Source organism: Dermochelys coriacea, chromosome 1 (assembly GCF_009764565.3).
Source record: "Dermochelys coriacea isolate rDerCor1 chromosome 1, rDerCor1.pri.v4, whole genome shotgun sequence".
NCBI classification, from domain to species: domain Eukaryota; kingdom Metazoa; phylum Chordata; order Testudines; family Dermochelyidae; genus Dermochelys; species Dermochelys coriacea.
This window is the reverse complement of record NC_050068.2, coordinates 230,867,997-230,885,102: the sequence shown is the minus strand read 5'-3', so window position 1 is coordinate 230,885,102 and position 17,106 is coordinate 230,867,997. Positions and strand designations below refer to the sequence as shown.

General features: G+C 40.5%; 1 protein-coding gene across 12 annotated transcripts in view; it reads left to right on the top strand.

The window, feature by feature from the left end:
• PPFIBP1 (PPFIA binding protein 1) overlaps window positions 1–17,106 on the top strand; it is a 178,193-nt gene that overhangs the window by 101,719 nt on the left and 59,368 nt on the right. For all 12 annotated transcript variants that reach the window (XM_038410006.2, XM_043516013.1, XM_043516008.1 and 9 more), the window contains 3 exons: window positions 1,351–1,448; window positions 4,559–4,764; window positions 15,632–15,718. In XM_038410006.2, the coding sequence (XP_038265934.1) occupies window positions 1,385–1,448; window positions 4,559–4,764; window positions 15,632–15,718 (357 nt within the window). In that variant the 5' untranslated portion in view covers window positions 1,351–1,384. The remainder of the gene's footprint in view (window positions 1–1,350; window positions 1,449–4,558; window positions 4,765–15,631; window positions 15,719–17,106) is intronic.

Below are 17,106 nucleotides of genomic sequence, written 5' to 3'. Positions count from 1 at the left end.
ACAAGTGTGATCAGGAAAGGTGTGCTATTAGCAGCAGGAGAGCACGGGGTGGGGGTGGGGAGGAACCTTTTGTAGTGATCATCGAGGTGGGCCATTTCCAGCAGTTGACAAGGACATGTGAGGAACAGTAGGGGGGGAAATAAACATGGGGAAATAGTTTTACTTTGTGTAATGACACATCCACTCCCAGTCTTTATTCAAGCCTAATTTAATGGTGTCTAGTTTGCAAATTAATTCCAATTCAGCAGTCTCTCATTGGAGTCTGTTTGTTTTTGAAGTTTTTTTTGTTGAAGAATTGCCACTTTTAGGTCTGTAATCGAGTGACCAAAGAGACTGAAGTGTTCTCCAGCTGGTTTTTGAATGTTATAATTCTTGACGTCTGATTTGTGCTTCAAAAACAGACTCCGAGAGACTGCTGAATTGGAATTAATTTGCAAACTGGATACAATTAACTTAGGCTTGAATAAAAACTGGGAGTGGATGTGTCATTACACAAGGTAAAACTATTTCCCCTTGTTTATTCACCCCCTCCCCCCACCGTTCCTCATGTGTTCTTGTCAACTGCTGGAAATGGCCCACCTTGATGATCACTACAAAAGGTGTCGTCGTCCTGTGTGTCTCACACACACACCCCCCCCGCTGCTAATAGTGCTAATAACTCACCTTTCCTGATCGCTCTTGTTACAGTGTGTATGGTAACACCCATTGTTTCATGTTCTCTGTGTATTTAAAATCTCCCCACTGTATTTTCCACTGAATGCATCCGATGAAGTGAGCTGTAGCTAACGAAAGCTTATGCTCAAATAAATGTTAGTCTCTAAGGTGCCACAAGTACTCCTTTTCTTTTTTTGAAATAAAATGGGATGAGACTCTAACAACAACAATAACAGTTCCAGCCCATTTCAACTCACTTCCCTTTTTCCCAAAAGGGCAGTTATTACCATGTAAGAGACCGTCAAACAAGACGGGAAGGTTTCCTTCTAAAAACTCTCTCCAGCTAAAAGAAAGGGAACAAGGAATGTTGTTAAAATGAAATTTGGACTTAATATTTTTCATTGCAGATACTTTAACTGTTTTCTTTCTTCTCTGTATCTTTAATAAAAAGTTACAAGGATTTTTAATGGTATGTTTGCGCCATAGTATTAAGCAAGCTGAGGTCTCTGTATACCAAACCCCAGACCTTGTTTAATACTATTTAATGTTGGATTATGTTAACTCTTTTGGCCCATGTATTCCATCTAAATTAATACAACGGCGGAATGAATAGCCACTTGCAGACTGACTTGCATGGTTGAGGCTTTTGAAGTGTTGGTGTACATGTAACAGAATTATCATTTCATTTCTTGTTAGGCTTTAGAAGCGAGTACCCTTGAGAAGCGGGAAGATGATGAGTGACGCAAGTGACATGCTGGCTGCAGCTTTGGAACAGATGGATGGCATTATAGCAGGTAAAAACATTATGCTGTTTGTTTAACCAGTTCAGTTCTCCTTTCATATGTGGAGGGCTGAGTTCCAGTCGAAGGAGGATTCAAATAGAACTGCTTGACTCCCTACTAACTAGTTGTGAAACTCAAAGGATGCAAACAGATTTGAAAGAGGATGGCACAAATCCCTGCAAACACATAGTGCCAATGCAATTGCACCTTTTCTCCTATCTCCCCATCACTATACTTCACAAAACCATTGGGCAATGTGGTTCAACTTGAAGGACTGGAATAGCCAAGGATGTTTCAAATCAGGATTAGTGTGTGTTTGAAGAGTAGTGGGGTGTCAGGAAGGGAAAGCTTATCTTGTGCTGTACCTCATTCAAGTGTTGGGAGAAATGAATTAAATGGGCCTGGATGGGACAATTCAGATTAAGAACTGAATTTTGATCCCTTTGAAGTAGGGGCTTTTTGAATCAGGGCCTTGGTTTGGGCCTATCTCTAATGTTTTCATAAGCATGAGCAATTCGCTCATACATTTTTACTGGACTGGGGAGAGAGATCAAAAAGTATGTTACTTTCTGAACTCTTAAAGCTGTGTCCAGTGAGCTGTGAAAAAAATACAATCATATAAAACAGAAACAAAGCAGACAGAAGTTTTTGGTTTGATTCCATTCCAGCAGAGCTATCCAAACAGCTGTTCAAATTGAAGAAGTATTCTGCGTAGGCAGCATCAGAGATATGAAGGCTTCATCAATCCCACATACAATAATTTCCTTTAAAAAAAAAAATAGTTTCAAAAAGTGCCTGCTTTGCTGGAACTGACTTTCCTCCACAATGCTACCTTCTTAAAGACCTCTGGCACATATGTGCAGTGAATACAATGGGTCATAATGATGTCCTGGGATTGATATAGTCTCTCTTTAAAATAAATAAATAAATAAAATCTTTAAGTAGATATTAGCATGCAGATCTGGTCAAGCGTGTGTATTTATTATAAAGAGCCCAAGTAGGCTTGGACAGCATGGGGTTTAATGTAAAAATAAAGGGTGGTTATCAGGATGTTTAAGACACCAAAGACTTAATTACATATGTCTTTACAAATCTTTAAATAATATTGAAAAGGAGTTGTTAATTCTGTCCTATCACCTCCTATACTTCTGCAAGGGATTTTTCTCTTTTTAATTTTCTCAAGGGGAATTAATAGTTGGAATGCTTGAATTTTTCAGACTGCCAGACAAATGAAGGCTTAGAAGGAAGTGTACATTCTGCATATATCTGCAATATCGAAACAGTTAACAGCACAAAAGCTGATACTTTGTTGTTAATATGTCTCACGGTGTCTAGGCATTACAGTAGTAAGTTGTTACTGATGTGACAGTCTCACATCAGTGTGTTGCAGTGGCGAGACAGAATTAGTTAAGCTAATTTAAATCAGCTTTAACTGTGAATTTCTTCCCTTTTTTATTGAACCTTTAACTTTAAGGTGAACATCCTTTGTGTTAATAAAATGAACCAGGGGTACTTGTGGTACGTTAGAGACTAACCAATATATTTGGGCATAAGCTTTGGGTTTGGGCTAAACCCACTTCAGCAGATGCATCTTCCATCTTATTGCAGATACAGTCTAACACAGCTACCACTTGAAACCTTTGTGTTAGTGAATGATAACTTTTGCTTATTAATACTAATGTGTGAACACCACAATATCCAATTTGTTTGGGCTTAGGGTTTTAATTTTAGGGGAAGTCATTCAATATTTCCTTTCTCTCCCTCTTTTATTCTCTTTATTTTTTTAAAGGCTTCCAAGCCCTTACATCACGGTAACCTATCTTTTTGAGTGAAAAATGTTGACTGCAATTCACTGTGGAACCCATCAGCTCTCTTGGCTCCTGTAATCACCACAGAGTGAAACGAAACACTGCTAAGGCTGAGTGTATTTCTTCCATAGTATTCCCAACCTGTGGTAGCCTGGGGAGCTGGGGGACCAAGCTGTTCCTTGAATTCCAGTGTACTTTATATTGGCATGTTACTCTGCTGCAATACAGTCCTAACAACGCGTGATAGATCATGGTAGGTTTCCTGTACATTAAAATTGCAGAAAAAATATAAGTTACAGGTAGCAGCAGGACACCAGATGAGTATCAGTGAAGAATTACCTATGTCTGTGCTGTAACTTGGAGATGAGCCTTGCATCCAAACACCCTTAAAAACTGGGAGGTTCAAAATCCAGATCCAGATCTGAATTTTGTTGGTAATAAATATTTGTCACTAGGAATCCCTGTGGGTGCCGAATCTCCTAGATCAGTACTTCTCAAACTTTTTTTTCCGCGGACCACTTGAAAATTGCTGAGGGTCTTGGTGGATCACTTAATGTTGAATGATCTTTCTAAATGTTGTTTGTACCATTAGCTAACTATTGTAAAGAGCTTTGGATAAAAGCACTATATTAAAAAAACTTAATTTTTTTTGTTCTACAAATAAAAGCACACTACTCATATTTTAATATCAGTAGTCTTACCTTTCTAACGTGATAGATATGCCCTCTCTCCCTGACACGGCAACCCCTGAGCTGGGACTGAGAAGGACAGGGGCCGTCTCTCCCTCTCCCCCACCACAGCAGCCTCCAAGCTGGGGCTGGGAAGGAGGAGGGTTTCTCCCTTTCTCCCCCACCGCGGCAGCCCTTGAGCTGGGGCTGGGAAGGAGGGGCAGCCGCAGCCCTGGAGCTGGGGAAAGTCGCCACTTTCTCTGGCCGCCGCAGCCCTGCATGTCCCAAATTCCCCCCACCCCCTCTTCTCACTCCACTGCCCCCTCCCACCTACTCCCTAGTCTCCCCAAGGCCACCGCCTCACCTTACATGTGCATCTTCTCCAGGGTCCAGGCACCTAATTAGTGGAGCCCACGCCTGCGCAGTTCCACTAATAAGGTGGGTGGCCCTTCATTCTTTTGTATGCAGCCACCTAGGATCACACCTTAGAGAGAACTATCTGTGGACCACATGAATGGAGCTCATGGACCACTGTTCGAGAGCCTCTGTCCATCCTAGATGTATTATAGCAAGTCACATAATTGTATTTATATATTTATTTACTCTTGTGGCTTATCTAATATAATCCTTGCTTGCTTTTGTCTAGGTTCCAAGGCTTTGGAGTATTCCAATGGTATATTTGATTGTCAGTCCCCTACCTCTCCATTCATGGGGAGCCTGCGAGCACTGCACCTTGTGGAGGATTTGCGTGGTTTATTAGAGATGATGGAAGCAGATGAAAAAGAAGGACTGCGATGTCAGGTTCCAGATTCCACAGCAGAAGCTTTGATTGAATGGCTCCAAAGCCAAATGGTACAATATCCCCTTGACTTTCTTATAAAATATTGGTGTCCTGTCTTACGTTACAGCTGGACAGAAAATGGGTTTTTATTTTCTACAGAAAAATTCTGCATTTTCAGTCAAAAATTGAAAACCAGAATATTTGGGACAAAATGGTAAATAATTTGCTTCAGAAAAGCTGCTGTAGAGCCTCATGATCTCATTGTCCCTTATAGCCCGGGGTCCATGGGGCATTTTCCATGATGCACCACAGTGTCTCCTCTTGGTGGGAAATTTTTCCAGTGATTGGGCATTTGATATTTTTATGGAAAAAATCAAAATTTTCTGTGGAAAGCAGACACTGTTAGTGAAAATTTTAGTTAGTTGAATTTTTGATGGAAATTATTTGATCAGACCAACTGTTTACACTTTTTGGTATTAATAATCTGTCAGGAAAACTTTTAGAATGACAACATCTTTAACTGACGGTTATGTTGGTTTAAGAAATAAATTAGTGGTATATCGTATTATTCAGCATAAATTGCATATTAGAGACCAAATCTGTTCCAGTTACTTTCTGTGCCTGTGAATTCCAGTTTTTGTCATCCTCATCTTGAAGAAACCCCCGTGTGTATTTGGCAGTTTAATTTTTCCCTTGCCCATGGCTTGTTACTACTGCATTTGAGAGCAGTGTGTTACTCTGTAGTAGAGTGTGACTTAGGAAAGCACAGAGGAAGTAATTATGCACAGTATATGTGAGACATAATTTAGGGCAACCTTTTCAAAGAGGCCTCAGCCTGGCCACTAATTTTGCATCCCTAATCCCCTTCTGGTTGCAGTATTCCTGGTGTACTTGCTTGCGGGTGCAAGTGAAAGTCTGTCTTGTTTGTGAGTACCTTTGGTGCTGGTTTGGTGGCTTAGGGGAGAATACATATCTTAGGGGAGCTCTGGTGGTGGAAGTGAAAATTTTATATATTAGATCTCATACTTCAGTGTTTGTCAGTCTCTAAGGCTATGTACACATTATCACATGAGTCAGTATAAGTTATGTCAGTCAGGGGTGTGAATAAGCCATCCCTGAGCGACTGTAAATTACATCGACCTAAGCGCTGGTGTGGAAGCTCTCCCGCCGGCATAGTTACCACCACTCTCAGGGACTTGAGTAACTAATTTGATAGGAGAGCTCTCTCCCATCAGTTTAGAGTGCCTGTGCTAGCAACGCTACAGCTTTATAGTGTAACCATGGCCTAAGTGTTAGCAATCGGAATAACACCTAATGCAAGGAGGGGCAGGGAATAGATTATTCCACATCTGCCTACTGCAAGGTTTTGCATCTTCCTCAGAAGGAGCTAGTGCTGTCTACCATTGGAGACCAGATACCAGCCTAGTTTGACCTTGTGTGTGTGGGAGGGGGAAGCGGGCAGTTCTTGTGTTCCTAAGACTGCATTCTGTTAGTAACATTCACAATACTGCATGCAAAATCAGTTGTGTGTGCAAAATTAGAGGCCATTATTGAATATTTGCCCCGTAAGAATGTAATGCTTTTCATTGATAGAATTTTCTTCTATTTGACTTCAGGTGCCATCTAGTGGCACATGTAGTTCTATGAAATCTCAGTTGAGAGATACTGGTCCTGGGAATAACACAGCCACTGAACTTTTCTCTTATTGAAGGTTCTAGGAGGAGAGCTGTGTTTTTGAAGTAGCTTTTGCTTTATACTATTCAAATGACCCAGGGCCTGATCTAAAGCCTGCTGAAGTCACTGGAAGTCGGTGTTGAAATCTGTGATCAAGACCCAAAGTGGCGGTTAACACACTGATGTCAGAAGGAAGAGATTGAATTATATGGGATTCAATTCTTCAAAATATATAAAGTTATCTATAATTTCAGCACCTTGAAGGTCTGTAATTTACAGTAATATCAACTCTAGCTAATATCATGTCTGGTGTGGAATGGGGGTAAACATGGGACTCAATCATGTGCTGTCCAAGAGGTTGATTTATAATATTTGAATGCTTGTGAAAGGTGCTAAGTAAATTATATCGGTGATGAATGAAAAATCTCTGCAGGTAAAGCATGGGCAGTACAAGTTTGGCTATGCTGGCCTGCCAGTAGTAAGCCTTATTCGTGAGCAGGAGGGGCCGTCTGTATCAGCAAGAAGATAGTTCCGTCTCCGTCACCTGTTTCTCTGCTAAGACTATCAATAAGGATGCCAAATAGTGCCAGTTTTGGTAGCGGTTTTGTGATGCATCTGTGCCTGCCTATTAGGAACTGAAAAGAAATCGCCAAACTCATTTCACATAGATCACTGAACAGCTTTCAGATGGTAACAGCTTTCAATTACTGCTGTCACAGGTGGAATTTGAAGTAGTGATTTTTAGCTGGGAAAGGGTCTAGATTAGCATTCCTCATATTGGGGGTTGACAACTTTCAGAAGTGGTGTGCCGAGTCTTCATTTATTCACTCTAATTTAAAGTTTTGTGTGCCAATAATAAGAATCCATGTGATTCATGCTGAGCTGCGCCCCTTCTTGGCCCTGTCTGCACTCCTCACTGCCCCAGGCTGGGGCCAGAGGGCCACAGCTGGGACCGGCTGCAGAGCCCCGGGTTGAGGCCAGGAGCAGAGCCCCGGGCCAGCGGCCAGGACCCCAGGCTGGCAGCAGAGCCCCCGGACCAGTGGCCAGGACCCGAGGCCGGCAGTGGGCTGAACAGGGCCAGCGGCTGGAACCCTGGCTGGCAGGAGCCCAGCGGCCGGTACCACAGGCTAGCAACAGAGCCCCCCAGACCGGTGGCTGTGACCTGGGGCTGGCAGCGGGCTGAGCGGGGCCGGCGGATGGAACCCCAGTCCAGCAGCGGAGCCCCCTGGACTGGCGGCTGGGACTTGGGCCCAGCAGCGGTCTGAGGGGGCTGGCGGACAGAACCCCGGCTGGCAGTGGGCTGTCGGCTGGTACCCAGGCCAGCAGCGGAGCCCCTGGGACTGTGGCCATGACCTAGGGCTGGCAGACAGAACCCCGGCTGGCAGCAGAGCCCCCAGGACCGGTGGCCAGGACCCGGGCAGTATGAGTGCCCCTGAAAATCAGCTCTCATGCCATAGGTTGCCTGCCCCTGCCTCATATAGTTCTGTATAATGTGGTACAGTTAGCTGAGATTTTTCACTCCCACAATATTGAAATTGGCTGTCTCAAGTTATCCTCATGGCTCTCCCTGACCTCACACCAAATTGTTCCTGCTGTACTTACATGTGTAGCCCTTTTGGGATGACTCGCAAAGGAAGGAGAGCAGGATTCTTACACAGCAAGCATTTAAAAACAAAATGAACCTCCTGTTTCAGATGTCCTTTTTACACAAAGGACAAGTCGTTCAGGTGAAATATTTTAAGGAAACAGCTGAGTGTGCCAAAGGGCCAGTTGGAACCAGCTGTACGTGTTGTGCAGTAACATCTGCTCATGGAGTTGTTCATGTAAAGTGATCAAGTAGTTTCCATTGAAGAATTCAGAAGTAAACTAATGTTTCCATTGAACAAAATGAACTCTTAACATCTCCATTTGAAATCCACAATGTGTTAATTAACTCAACGGGGTAGAATCAAGCTGCTTTTCTTGTCTGCTTTTCTAACTCAGGTGAATAAAAAAATGTGTGGTGAAAATCATGCAGGCATTTCTCTGTGTGCATGCTGGAAGTGGATGGATTTATGTGATTAAACTTAGAGATGGGCCCAATCATTCACAGTTTAGATCTGGATTCAGGCTTCTTCAAAGTTCAGAAGCTTTGGGATCCAGGGTTTCAGTGTGTCTCATCATAGATGTAGGAAACAGCTGTGACATTCATGACGAGATCATAACCTTTCCCAAGCTTCAAGGATTTTCAGTTTGTTGCTGATGAATAAAAATTCTCATTCTATTCTAATGTGTATCTGCTTAATGTAAATAGTGCCCAGGGCAAAGCAGTTATTCACAGTCTCTTTTCTCTGTAAATAGATCTGGTTTTGTTTCTCAGTGCTTTCCAGGTCAGATATGGCCGTTTGCAAATAAAAAAAAAAATCAAATCTATTTCTAACTATGAGCCCCACAAATTGAAAGGCAGTATTTTTATCCTTCTTGCATATCATCATGGGTAATAAAGGTATTTCAAACCAAATTCTGCTCTTCATTGTACCACTGCCACTCTGTTGCTTTCAGTTTGAACTTGATGCATAATTCTGTTGATGAAGCACAAAAGGGAATAGAATTCTACTCGCTCTCCCAGAGTTGGCTCCAAGGTGCTAATAAGAGTTAAATGCAGCAAAACCTCTTTTAGTCACTAAAGTCAGCAACTCTGGCTGGGAACAGGTACACGGGAGCAAATCTCTTGAGTAAGGAGGTATACGTTTTACCTAATCGCTTTTATGAGTGGAGCTTTACTTTAAGCATTGTAGAGTAAAAATCAAACAGAAAACATAAAATCTAAAGACACCCGTCAGTCATAACTGCACCTTCCTCTTACCAGAATCGGCTTCCTCTCTGGGTAGCAGGCGCTCTCAAACTGCTAGCAAGTTTCTTAAAATGCTTTCCCATAACCATGAGCATCACCTCACTCTTCTCTGAGTTTTCAGATTGAAATTGAATGATTTGTTGTTGCTTTTTAAATGATATTAATGATTGATTACAGAAAAAACATGGTCAACTTGAGTGAGTGTCCTGTGCCTTTCTGGGATAACTCACTGTGTCTTGTTTAAAGATGGGACTGGTCCAGAACCCCAGACCTAAGCTCCCCAAAGTTTAGATCCAAACCTTTCATCTTTGGCCCATCTCTAATGGTGGTCGTGGTGTAACTCTGCGTGCTTTTTATACAGAGGAGCCAGTGACCTTTAACAGCCAGTGACCATTTTTTAGCCAGGTTTCATGTTCACCATGGTTCAGTTCATGTGTATTTTCAGCTTTTGGTAATGAGTTAACTTGTGATGCTGACAGTGATTTCCTGACTCCGTGCATGTAGTTGTTGCACTGTGGAAAAAACGCAGTCCTCTCGCAAAATCAGCTGCAGGTTCTGCCTCCTCTTTAATGAGTTGATTCTTTCAGAAGCTGGCCAGATTCCTGGGAGCTAATAAAACCAATAGTATTCTTTATGAAGGCATATTAGGTTTCAAAGATAAATTTGCTTGTCTGAGATAAGTGTACTGAAATAAATCAGCCCTTTTTAAGATGTGGAGTGGTTCCCATGTGGCAGAAGTAGCTCGCTCACCAAGAAAAGTTAAATGTGATTTATTCATGGAAAAATCCTGTATTCAAGTGAAGATTTGATTTTCTTAGTGTAGACATAAGATAGATTTATTTGATTTAGACTGACTGGGTTAGATCCTGAAAGCATTTTATGATAGTATGTGGCACATTTAGTCTCTCACCCCTTGAGAACTGAATTCGGATCCTGCCAGAGATCATAGGTTGAAAGGAGTGTGGTGATTCCATCCTAGCCCCTAGTGGAAAGTGCCCATATCACAAATTCTCACATAATTGAGTTTTTGCTCATGAGAGGCCTAGCTGTGGAGTGCTCTTTAACCACAAGATTATCCTCCTTTCTAGGGATGACTATCAAGTTTGATCTGTCTTTGATAAAATAAGTGATTTGAGAATAGCAGGGAGCCATCTACCCTGCTGCTTTGCTTGGTGTCTTTGATAAGTTCATGCATTGTACCCTGTTCTCAAGCAGCCACAAGGGCAGTATTGCCAACCCGAAAATCATGAGTTGGGGGTCACAAATTCATGATGGTCTTAAAAATCATGAGAGTTTAATAAGTAAAAAATGTGGGTTTCTTGTCACTTGCCTCCTGGTGTTTGACTATTTTAGAGTTCACATTTTCAATACTTTTTTCTGAAACCCTGAGGCTATAAACATTTTTGGGTAATAAACAAAAGCTGAAATTTTCAGATCACAAGACTCCAGGAACTGGGGGCTTATACACCAAATATTTTGAGATTTGCAATAAAATTGTGAGAGTTGGCAAAAGTATAACAGAGTATAATTACTTATTCTGAATACTGAGCGGGTGGCAGTTCAAAAATTAAAACACTGAGGTATTTGGTATTGTTGGGAGGATACAACATAACAAGACTCCTAAATTATCTTCTCCTAAAACTTTAAATAAATCATGTTTGAGTCTTGAGACTATTCAACTATTTTTTCAATTATTTTTCATTTTTGCTTGGCCTCTGTACTCGTGCGTTCCACCAACTCTTCCACCTATTAAAATAATAGTCCATCGGTAAAATCTGAGTGTAAAAATCTAGTGTTTTTTAACCATATTTATATTTTGATGGCTGTAAGCAGGAAACAGAATCAGAATCTCTATTTTTAACTGAACTATTTCTATTTAAAAGGAGGCTCGTCTTGATTTTGGTAGAAGCGAGTTGAGAAGGGAAGTGCTTGTACTACAACAAAAGAGGTTAAGGGAGGCTTTATTACTCTTTCAGATGAGCCAGTGAGATGGGGAAGGGGGAAATGACTAATGGAGGAAAATTGATGAGACCCTTGGGTATCTCAAAGGGGAAGCTGATCTTTGTGGGAAAGTACCTAGTTTTCCGCAATTGTGTAGTGCGAAGGGAAGGGGCTTTGGTGTCTCAAATTTGAACAAATTAGGCTCTTTGGGGGGTGGGGCTTTGATCTCTTAAATCTAATGAGAAACTACTTATAATGGATGAGGGAGCAGGCGCCCTACAGCCTCCCTTCCCACCCTAGCTCCGCATTCTATATGATCTCCAGGTGGATGAGGAAACCTGGCCATTGCTAGCTTCCCCACAAAAATATCTGCTTCAGGAAATCTTGATGGCACACAGGCATCCCCTTTTGTGTATTGTGGTAGGATAGCTCTCTGCATCACTACTGCTGCAGCTTTCGGTCTCTCAACTAGATACAGTGTTCGTGTCACATCTGTAAAATGCATGAAGATAAATGTGACTGAAATGGAGTGTAACTGGAACATTCACAAGCACTGTGCTTCACTAAAAAGGGTAAGAACATCTGTTTTTGTTCTGAGTCGTGCTATTTGTTTGGGTAACAAACTGTGCAGGAGGTCGGACTAGATGATCAGAATGGTCCGTTCTGACCTTAGTATCTATGAATCTATGAAACTATAGCACTATTGCACGTAACATTATTACAGTAAGGGTTGCATTTTTGTGTTGTAGCAGATACTGAATTGTTAATGAAGGAATTGACCATCCTGAAATAGCGTCCCCTTCCGATCTCAGCACTGCTTTATTTTTAGAACATGTTTCAGGTGAATTCTAAGGTTCTGTTTACTTGTTTTCAGACTTTCTTCTAAGTTCATTTGGGGGGGGGGAGTTTCACTTTCATTTCTGCTAAACCTTTTAAAAATAAAATTAGTTTAGTATTTTTTTTCTTTATGATGAAATTTCACAGGCATGTTCAGTAAACTTTTAAAAGTATGCTGTTTAATAGTAGATCACTATGATTATAGCTGGCTAATTTATAGCTGTGATGAAAATCACAAGGGTTATAAGGAAGAAGAGTTCAAAGGAGATGCAGGCTTGTGAGAGAAGAGGTGGACTTCTGTGCATACTAATTAAACTGATTAAGGTAGCGGAAGCTATAGCTAGATATATAGGGCCTGATCCAAAGCCTATTAAAGTCAATGGGAGGAAGATACTGTGTATATGATCGTGTGATGTAGTATAAAGGTTTCCTCAGTTTGAGTTTGAGATTTACTCATGAGTGGTGAAGCTGTACATGATTTTTGTGGGTCATCCCAAATGAATGTCAGTAATACCTTTTCTGACACAGCACACCATCCTGTGAGATAGGAATAGGGGGTTAATGGTTTGATTGCAAAATCCATTGATGGCACAAAATGATTTAGGTTAGTCAGGACTAGAGAAGATCTGAGGAACTCGAGGGACCCAGCAAAGCTAGATAAATGGGCATCATGGTGCAGATTTTTAGAGTTGACAAATGCTAGGTAATGTGTGTTGGAAAGAAAAATTTGAGCTATTTATATGTATTAATGGGTTCTAAGTTAATGCAAACACTCAGGAAAGAGACATGAGTATGTCACTGGACAGCCCAGTGAAAAACCTCTGTTCGATGTGCAACAGTGTTGAAAATAGAAAACTAAATGTTAGGATGTACCAGTATAAAGAAAGGAATAAAATGTTATAATGGAATATAACACAATATAAAGCAAATATTTAGCTGGAATGCTGTGTTCAGTTCTGGGTTATTTTATCTTTAAAAAAAAAAAAGGGGGGGGGGCAGGAATAGAGAGATTCAGAGATGGACAACAAAAATATCACCCTTCATAGGCCATAAGTGAGGCTAATTTTTGAGGGAAATTCTATATTTGAGGGAAAAGAATGCTTTAAAATGGCATCTGTTTGAAATTGCTCAGTGCTTTGGCGTGTTAAAATAAGTTTTATTAGGTAGAGGGCAGATTAAACAGCAAAAGGTACAGGATATGTTTTATCACATGACTATCACCTCCAGAAGTGTGTATAAAAAGAAATCTATGCATACTCATTTAAAATGTATTTTTGCAATCGTTGCTGTGGGTTGCTGCAGTCTGTGCTGAGTCTGTGATTTATTAACTAGTAATGTCTTGATCCTGCAAGATTCTAAGTAGTCTGGACCTGATCCTGCAAAGCATTTTAAGCTTGAGGTGTCTCAATTACTTCATTAGGACTGCTCACTTATTTATAGGATTAAAGCCAATATTAGTAAGTCTGCATTCTCTCCTCCCACCAAGACATCTTTTTTTAACACAAAACCTCCAGAATCTGCATAGTAAACCCTAAGTTACTGGTAGAGGAAAGCTTTCTTTGAAAGGAAGAAAAGTTTGTATTTTCATTCTGCATCTGCTTTGGACTACCTGAAGTAGTCCAGCAATTCCCAAATGGTAAATCCTGACTTCTCCTGGCAAATGCAAACGCTTGGGTAAATTGTAAATACTGACCTAAACTTCTCACAAGTTTCTATTAAAACAAGTATTCTGAGCTTGCTTTTCTATACTATTGTGTACTGTTCTACTTTTCTATAGTATTGTGTACTGTTGCTGTGTACTGTTAAATACCTGCCATGACCTGCGCAGAGGAAGCTGCTTTTCAGCGATGGGTGAAGTTACTAGAGTGCGCTTTGTTCCTTCTGTAGGCCAAGCACACAATGTTGTACTGCAGTTTGCGAGAGTACAATAGGATGTCTGATTCTTGGATCATGCATGGAGTTGCAGGGCTGTTCTGCTGACTCATGCAGGTGGTCATTAGACCCAGCTTGGGGAATTTCTTTTAGTATGTATTAAGAAGACAAAAAGAGGGAAAGAAACAAGACCTGATCCAAAGACTGCTGAAGTCAATGGGAGTCTTTCCATTGTCTTCATTGGCTTGTATCAGGCTCCCACACTTTCCCAAGTGATTTATATGAGGATAGGAAGACTATTTTAAAAATAACTTAATCACTGCTGATATTATAAAATGCTTTGAAATAACTATGAGCGTGAAAGATCTGTGTGAATTAAATCAGATTCTGTTCTCTATTTAAGATGGTTTGTTTTTCTGGTGGAATCATTATGAAAAAGAATTCTCTCCATTGATTATTTTCCTGCTGTGTTTTCAGTTTCTGGGCTCTTGGATAGCATCAGCATAATTTTTTCTTCTTCAAACTGAGGCAACTTCTTAAAGAAATGTATTCACAATACAAAGTTTTGCTTACACAATGAAATACATCTGAGGTTGTGAAGGGATGCCCTGTATTGTGTGGGGTTTTTTAAAATTACTCTTTATGTACTATCATGCAGCATTTTGCTTGTAAGTAATGATAACATTTGAAATAATTCATTTCGTTTCACCTCAGATGGGATATTTTGTGGCTGTGTTGTTTTTTCATTTGGTGAGCTTCTTGAGATACACATCTCTTTGCCAATGTGTCTCAGAATGCTACTGTATCATGCAGACATTTCTAAAATGCTGAATGTGCAATAAGTGACTTTGAGCAATTGAGTCACAGAGGACCAATTTCTTCCTTCTCGTCTTTAAGTCCCCACATGCTCCTTGTGCTGAACATGTAGCCCTGTGTCTTTTCTTTATATTGTAACCCTTTTAGGCCGGGAAAATGTTAGGAATAAAATCTGTTTTTAAACTGTGCAAATTAACAACACTATACATTGTAATTTTTATCCATAATAAATATTTGGATTGGTATCTAAAATCTGGTCTCTTTACAGGCTGCATAATGAATTTGAACCTTAAAGCTGAATAAATTTAGGTTCTGTCTATTGCTACAGAATTAGAGCCAATGTTTTTTGCTGATTGTTACGTGCTTTAGCTTTAAGGAAGTGCTTATTTACTTTTCATATGATGATTTGCTGAGTCACTCAAGACCCATATGTAAATCTGTGGTAGAGCTCATCTTTGAAACAAGGTATCACGGGTGATGTTGTAGTTTGCTTGAGAAAAGTGACGGATACTATTTTAAATAAATTGAAGAGATGCTAAATTTAAATGAATACATTCTCTTAAAAAACTAACAGACGCAGTGCTTTTGGTGGGGTTTTGTAGAGCACAGTCTTTTTATTTCCCTTTATTGCTTCCTCTTCTATTAATCAAAGTCTGCATGCCGAAAGTGATGCTTAGTGGGCCGAAATCTCTGCTACTGTAACTTGCACTCAGTGGAGTTGCAGCAGCAGAGAATTTGGGTCTGTGGGGCCAGATCCTCAGTTGGTATAAATCAGCATGGATCCATTGACCACAGGTTACACCAGGTGAGGATCTAGCCCATCATTTTTATATTTAAACTTCTTTCTTGAAGTGATATTGCATGTAGCTGGAGTTTCTAGGGTTCAATTATTTTGAAGTTTTATTGATGAAAAATGCTAACAATATGGTAGCATATAAACCACATTTTTAAAATTTCTTTTTCAGACTAATGGACATATATCTGGTAATGGAGATGTATATCAAGAAAGGCTAGGGCGTCTGGAAAATGATAAGGAATCTCTTGTTCTGCAAGTAAGTCATTTCCAAAGTTAGGTTTTTTTCCTCTTCTGTGTATAGATTCTTGTCAACTGCTGGAAATGGCCCACCTAGATTATCACTACAAAAGGTTTTCTCTCCCCCTCCCCCCACCACCTTCCCGCACTTTCCTGCTGGTAATAGCTCATCTTAAGTGATCACTCTCCTTACAGGGTGTATGGTAACACCCATTGTTTCATGTTCTTTATGTATATAAATCTCCCCACTGTATTTTCCACTGAATTCATCCGATGAAGTGAGCTGTAGCTCACGAAAGCTTATGCTCAAATAAATTTGTTAGTCTCTAAGATGTCACAAGTACTCCTTTTCTTTTTGCGAATACAGGCTAACACGGCTGCTACTCTGAAACCTGTGTATAGATTGTGTGCTTTAAATGACTGAATGGGAAGCTTTGAGTGCAACCTTTGGACTGAGAGTTTATTTAATCTTGCTAGATGAGCTTGTTCATGAGGCCTCTACCTTCTCTGATTCATATCCCTCCTTCAGACCCACGTCGTCTTTGACACCTTACAGAAATTATACAACTAAGAGATCTATGTATTTTTATTTGCTATTATTTTTTAATTGTTTATTCAGGAAAGGCTAGGTGGAGTAAATTCATAATCTAACTGATGTTCTCCTGGTCCTTCTCATTTTAACTTCTTCCTATTGTTTTTGTTAACCTCCTTCATTGCATCGGGTCTGACAATTGTAAGAGCGGGCATCATGTCATCTTACCTGTAGTGTGATGCAGCTAGTATCCTGGGCATTGTAAAGTAACTAGTAATAGCTAAGTAGGATCAGGGCTGCTCAATAGCTGAATAGGCTAGGTAGTCCTACAAAATGATATTGGTGATACTTCTGAAGATACCTTTGAATCTGATTTGATAGTAAAATAATGATGTAGCATGGTCCTCAAAGGCATAGTGCTGGTAGTCCTGCAGATTCCCAGACAAGACTGAAATGAGACCCCAACCAATTGTGGACATTTAAGAACTCATAGTATATTTCAGAAAAGGAGGTATGAAGCCCTGTGATCCTGACTGAATTGCAGCTTTGGACAATTACTATCCGCCTACCAAAAATCCCACTGAAATTTCAGCAGGCCAGTGGATTTTTTTTCTCCTCCTCACCCAAAAGGAAACTAAGATCTCGTTTACACTAAAAAAATTAGTAGTGAAAAATCCACACCCCTGAGCAAAGTAGTTAAACTGACATAATCCCCAATGTCCACCCTATCCGTTGACCTAGCTACACCTCTGTCGGGGATTCGGTTCATTACCTATGCCTCCCATCAGCATAGGTAGTGTCTACACTGAAATGCTTCAGTGGTGGATCTGCAGTGCTGCAGCTATGCCGCTGTAGCATTTCAAGTGTAAACAAGT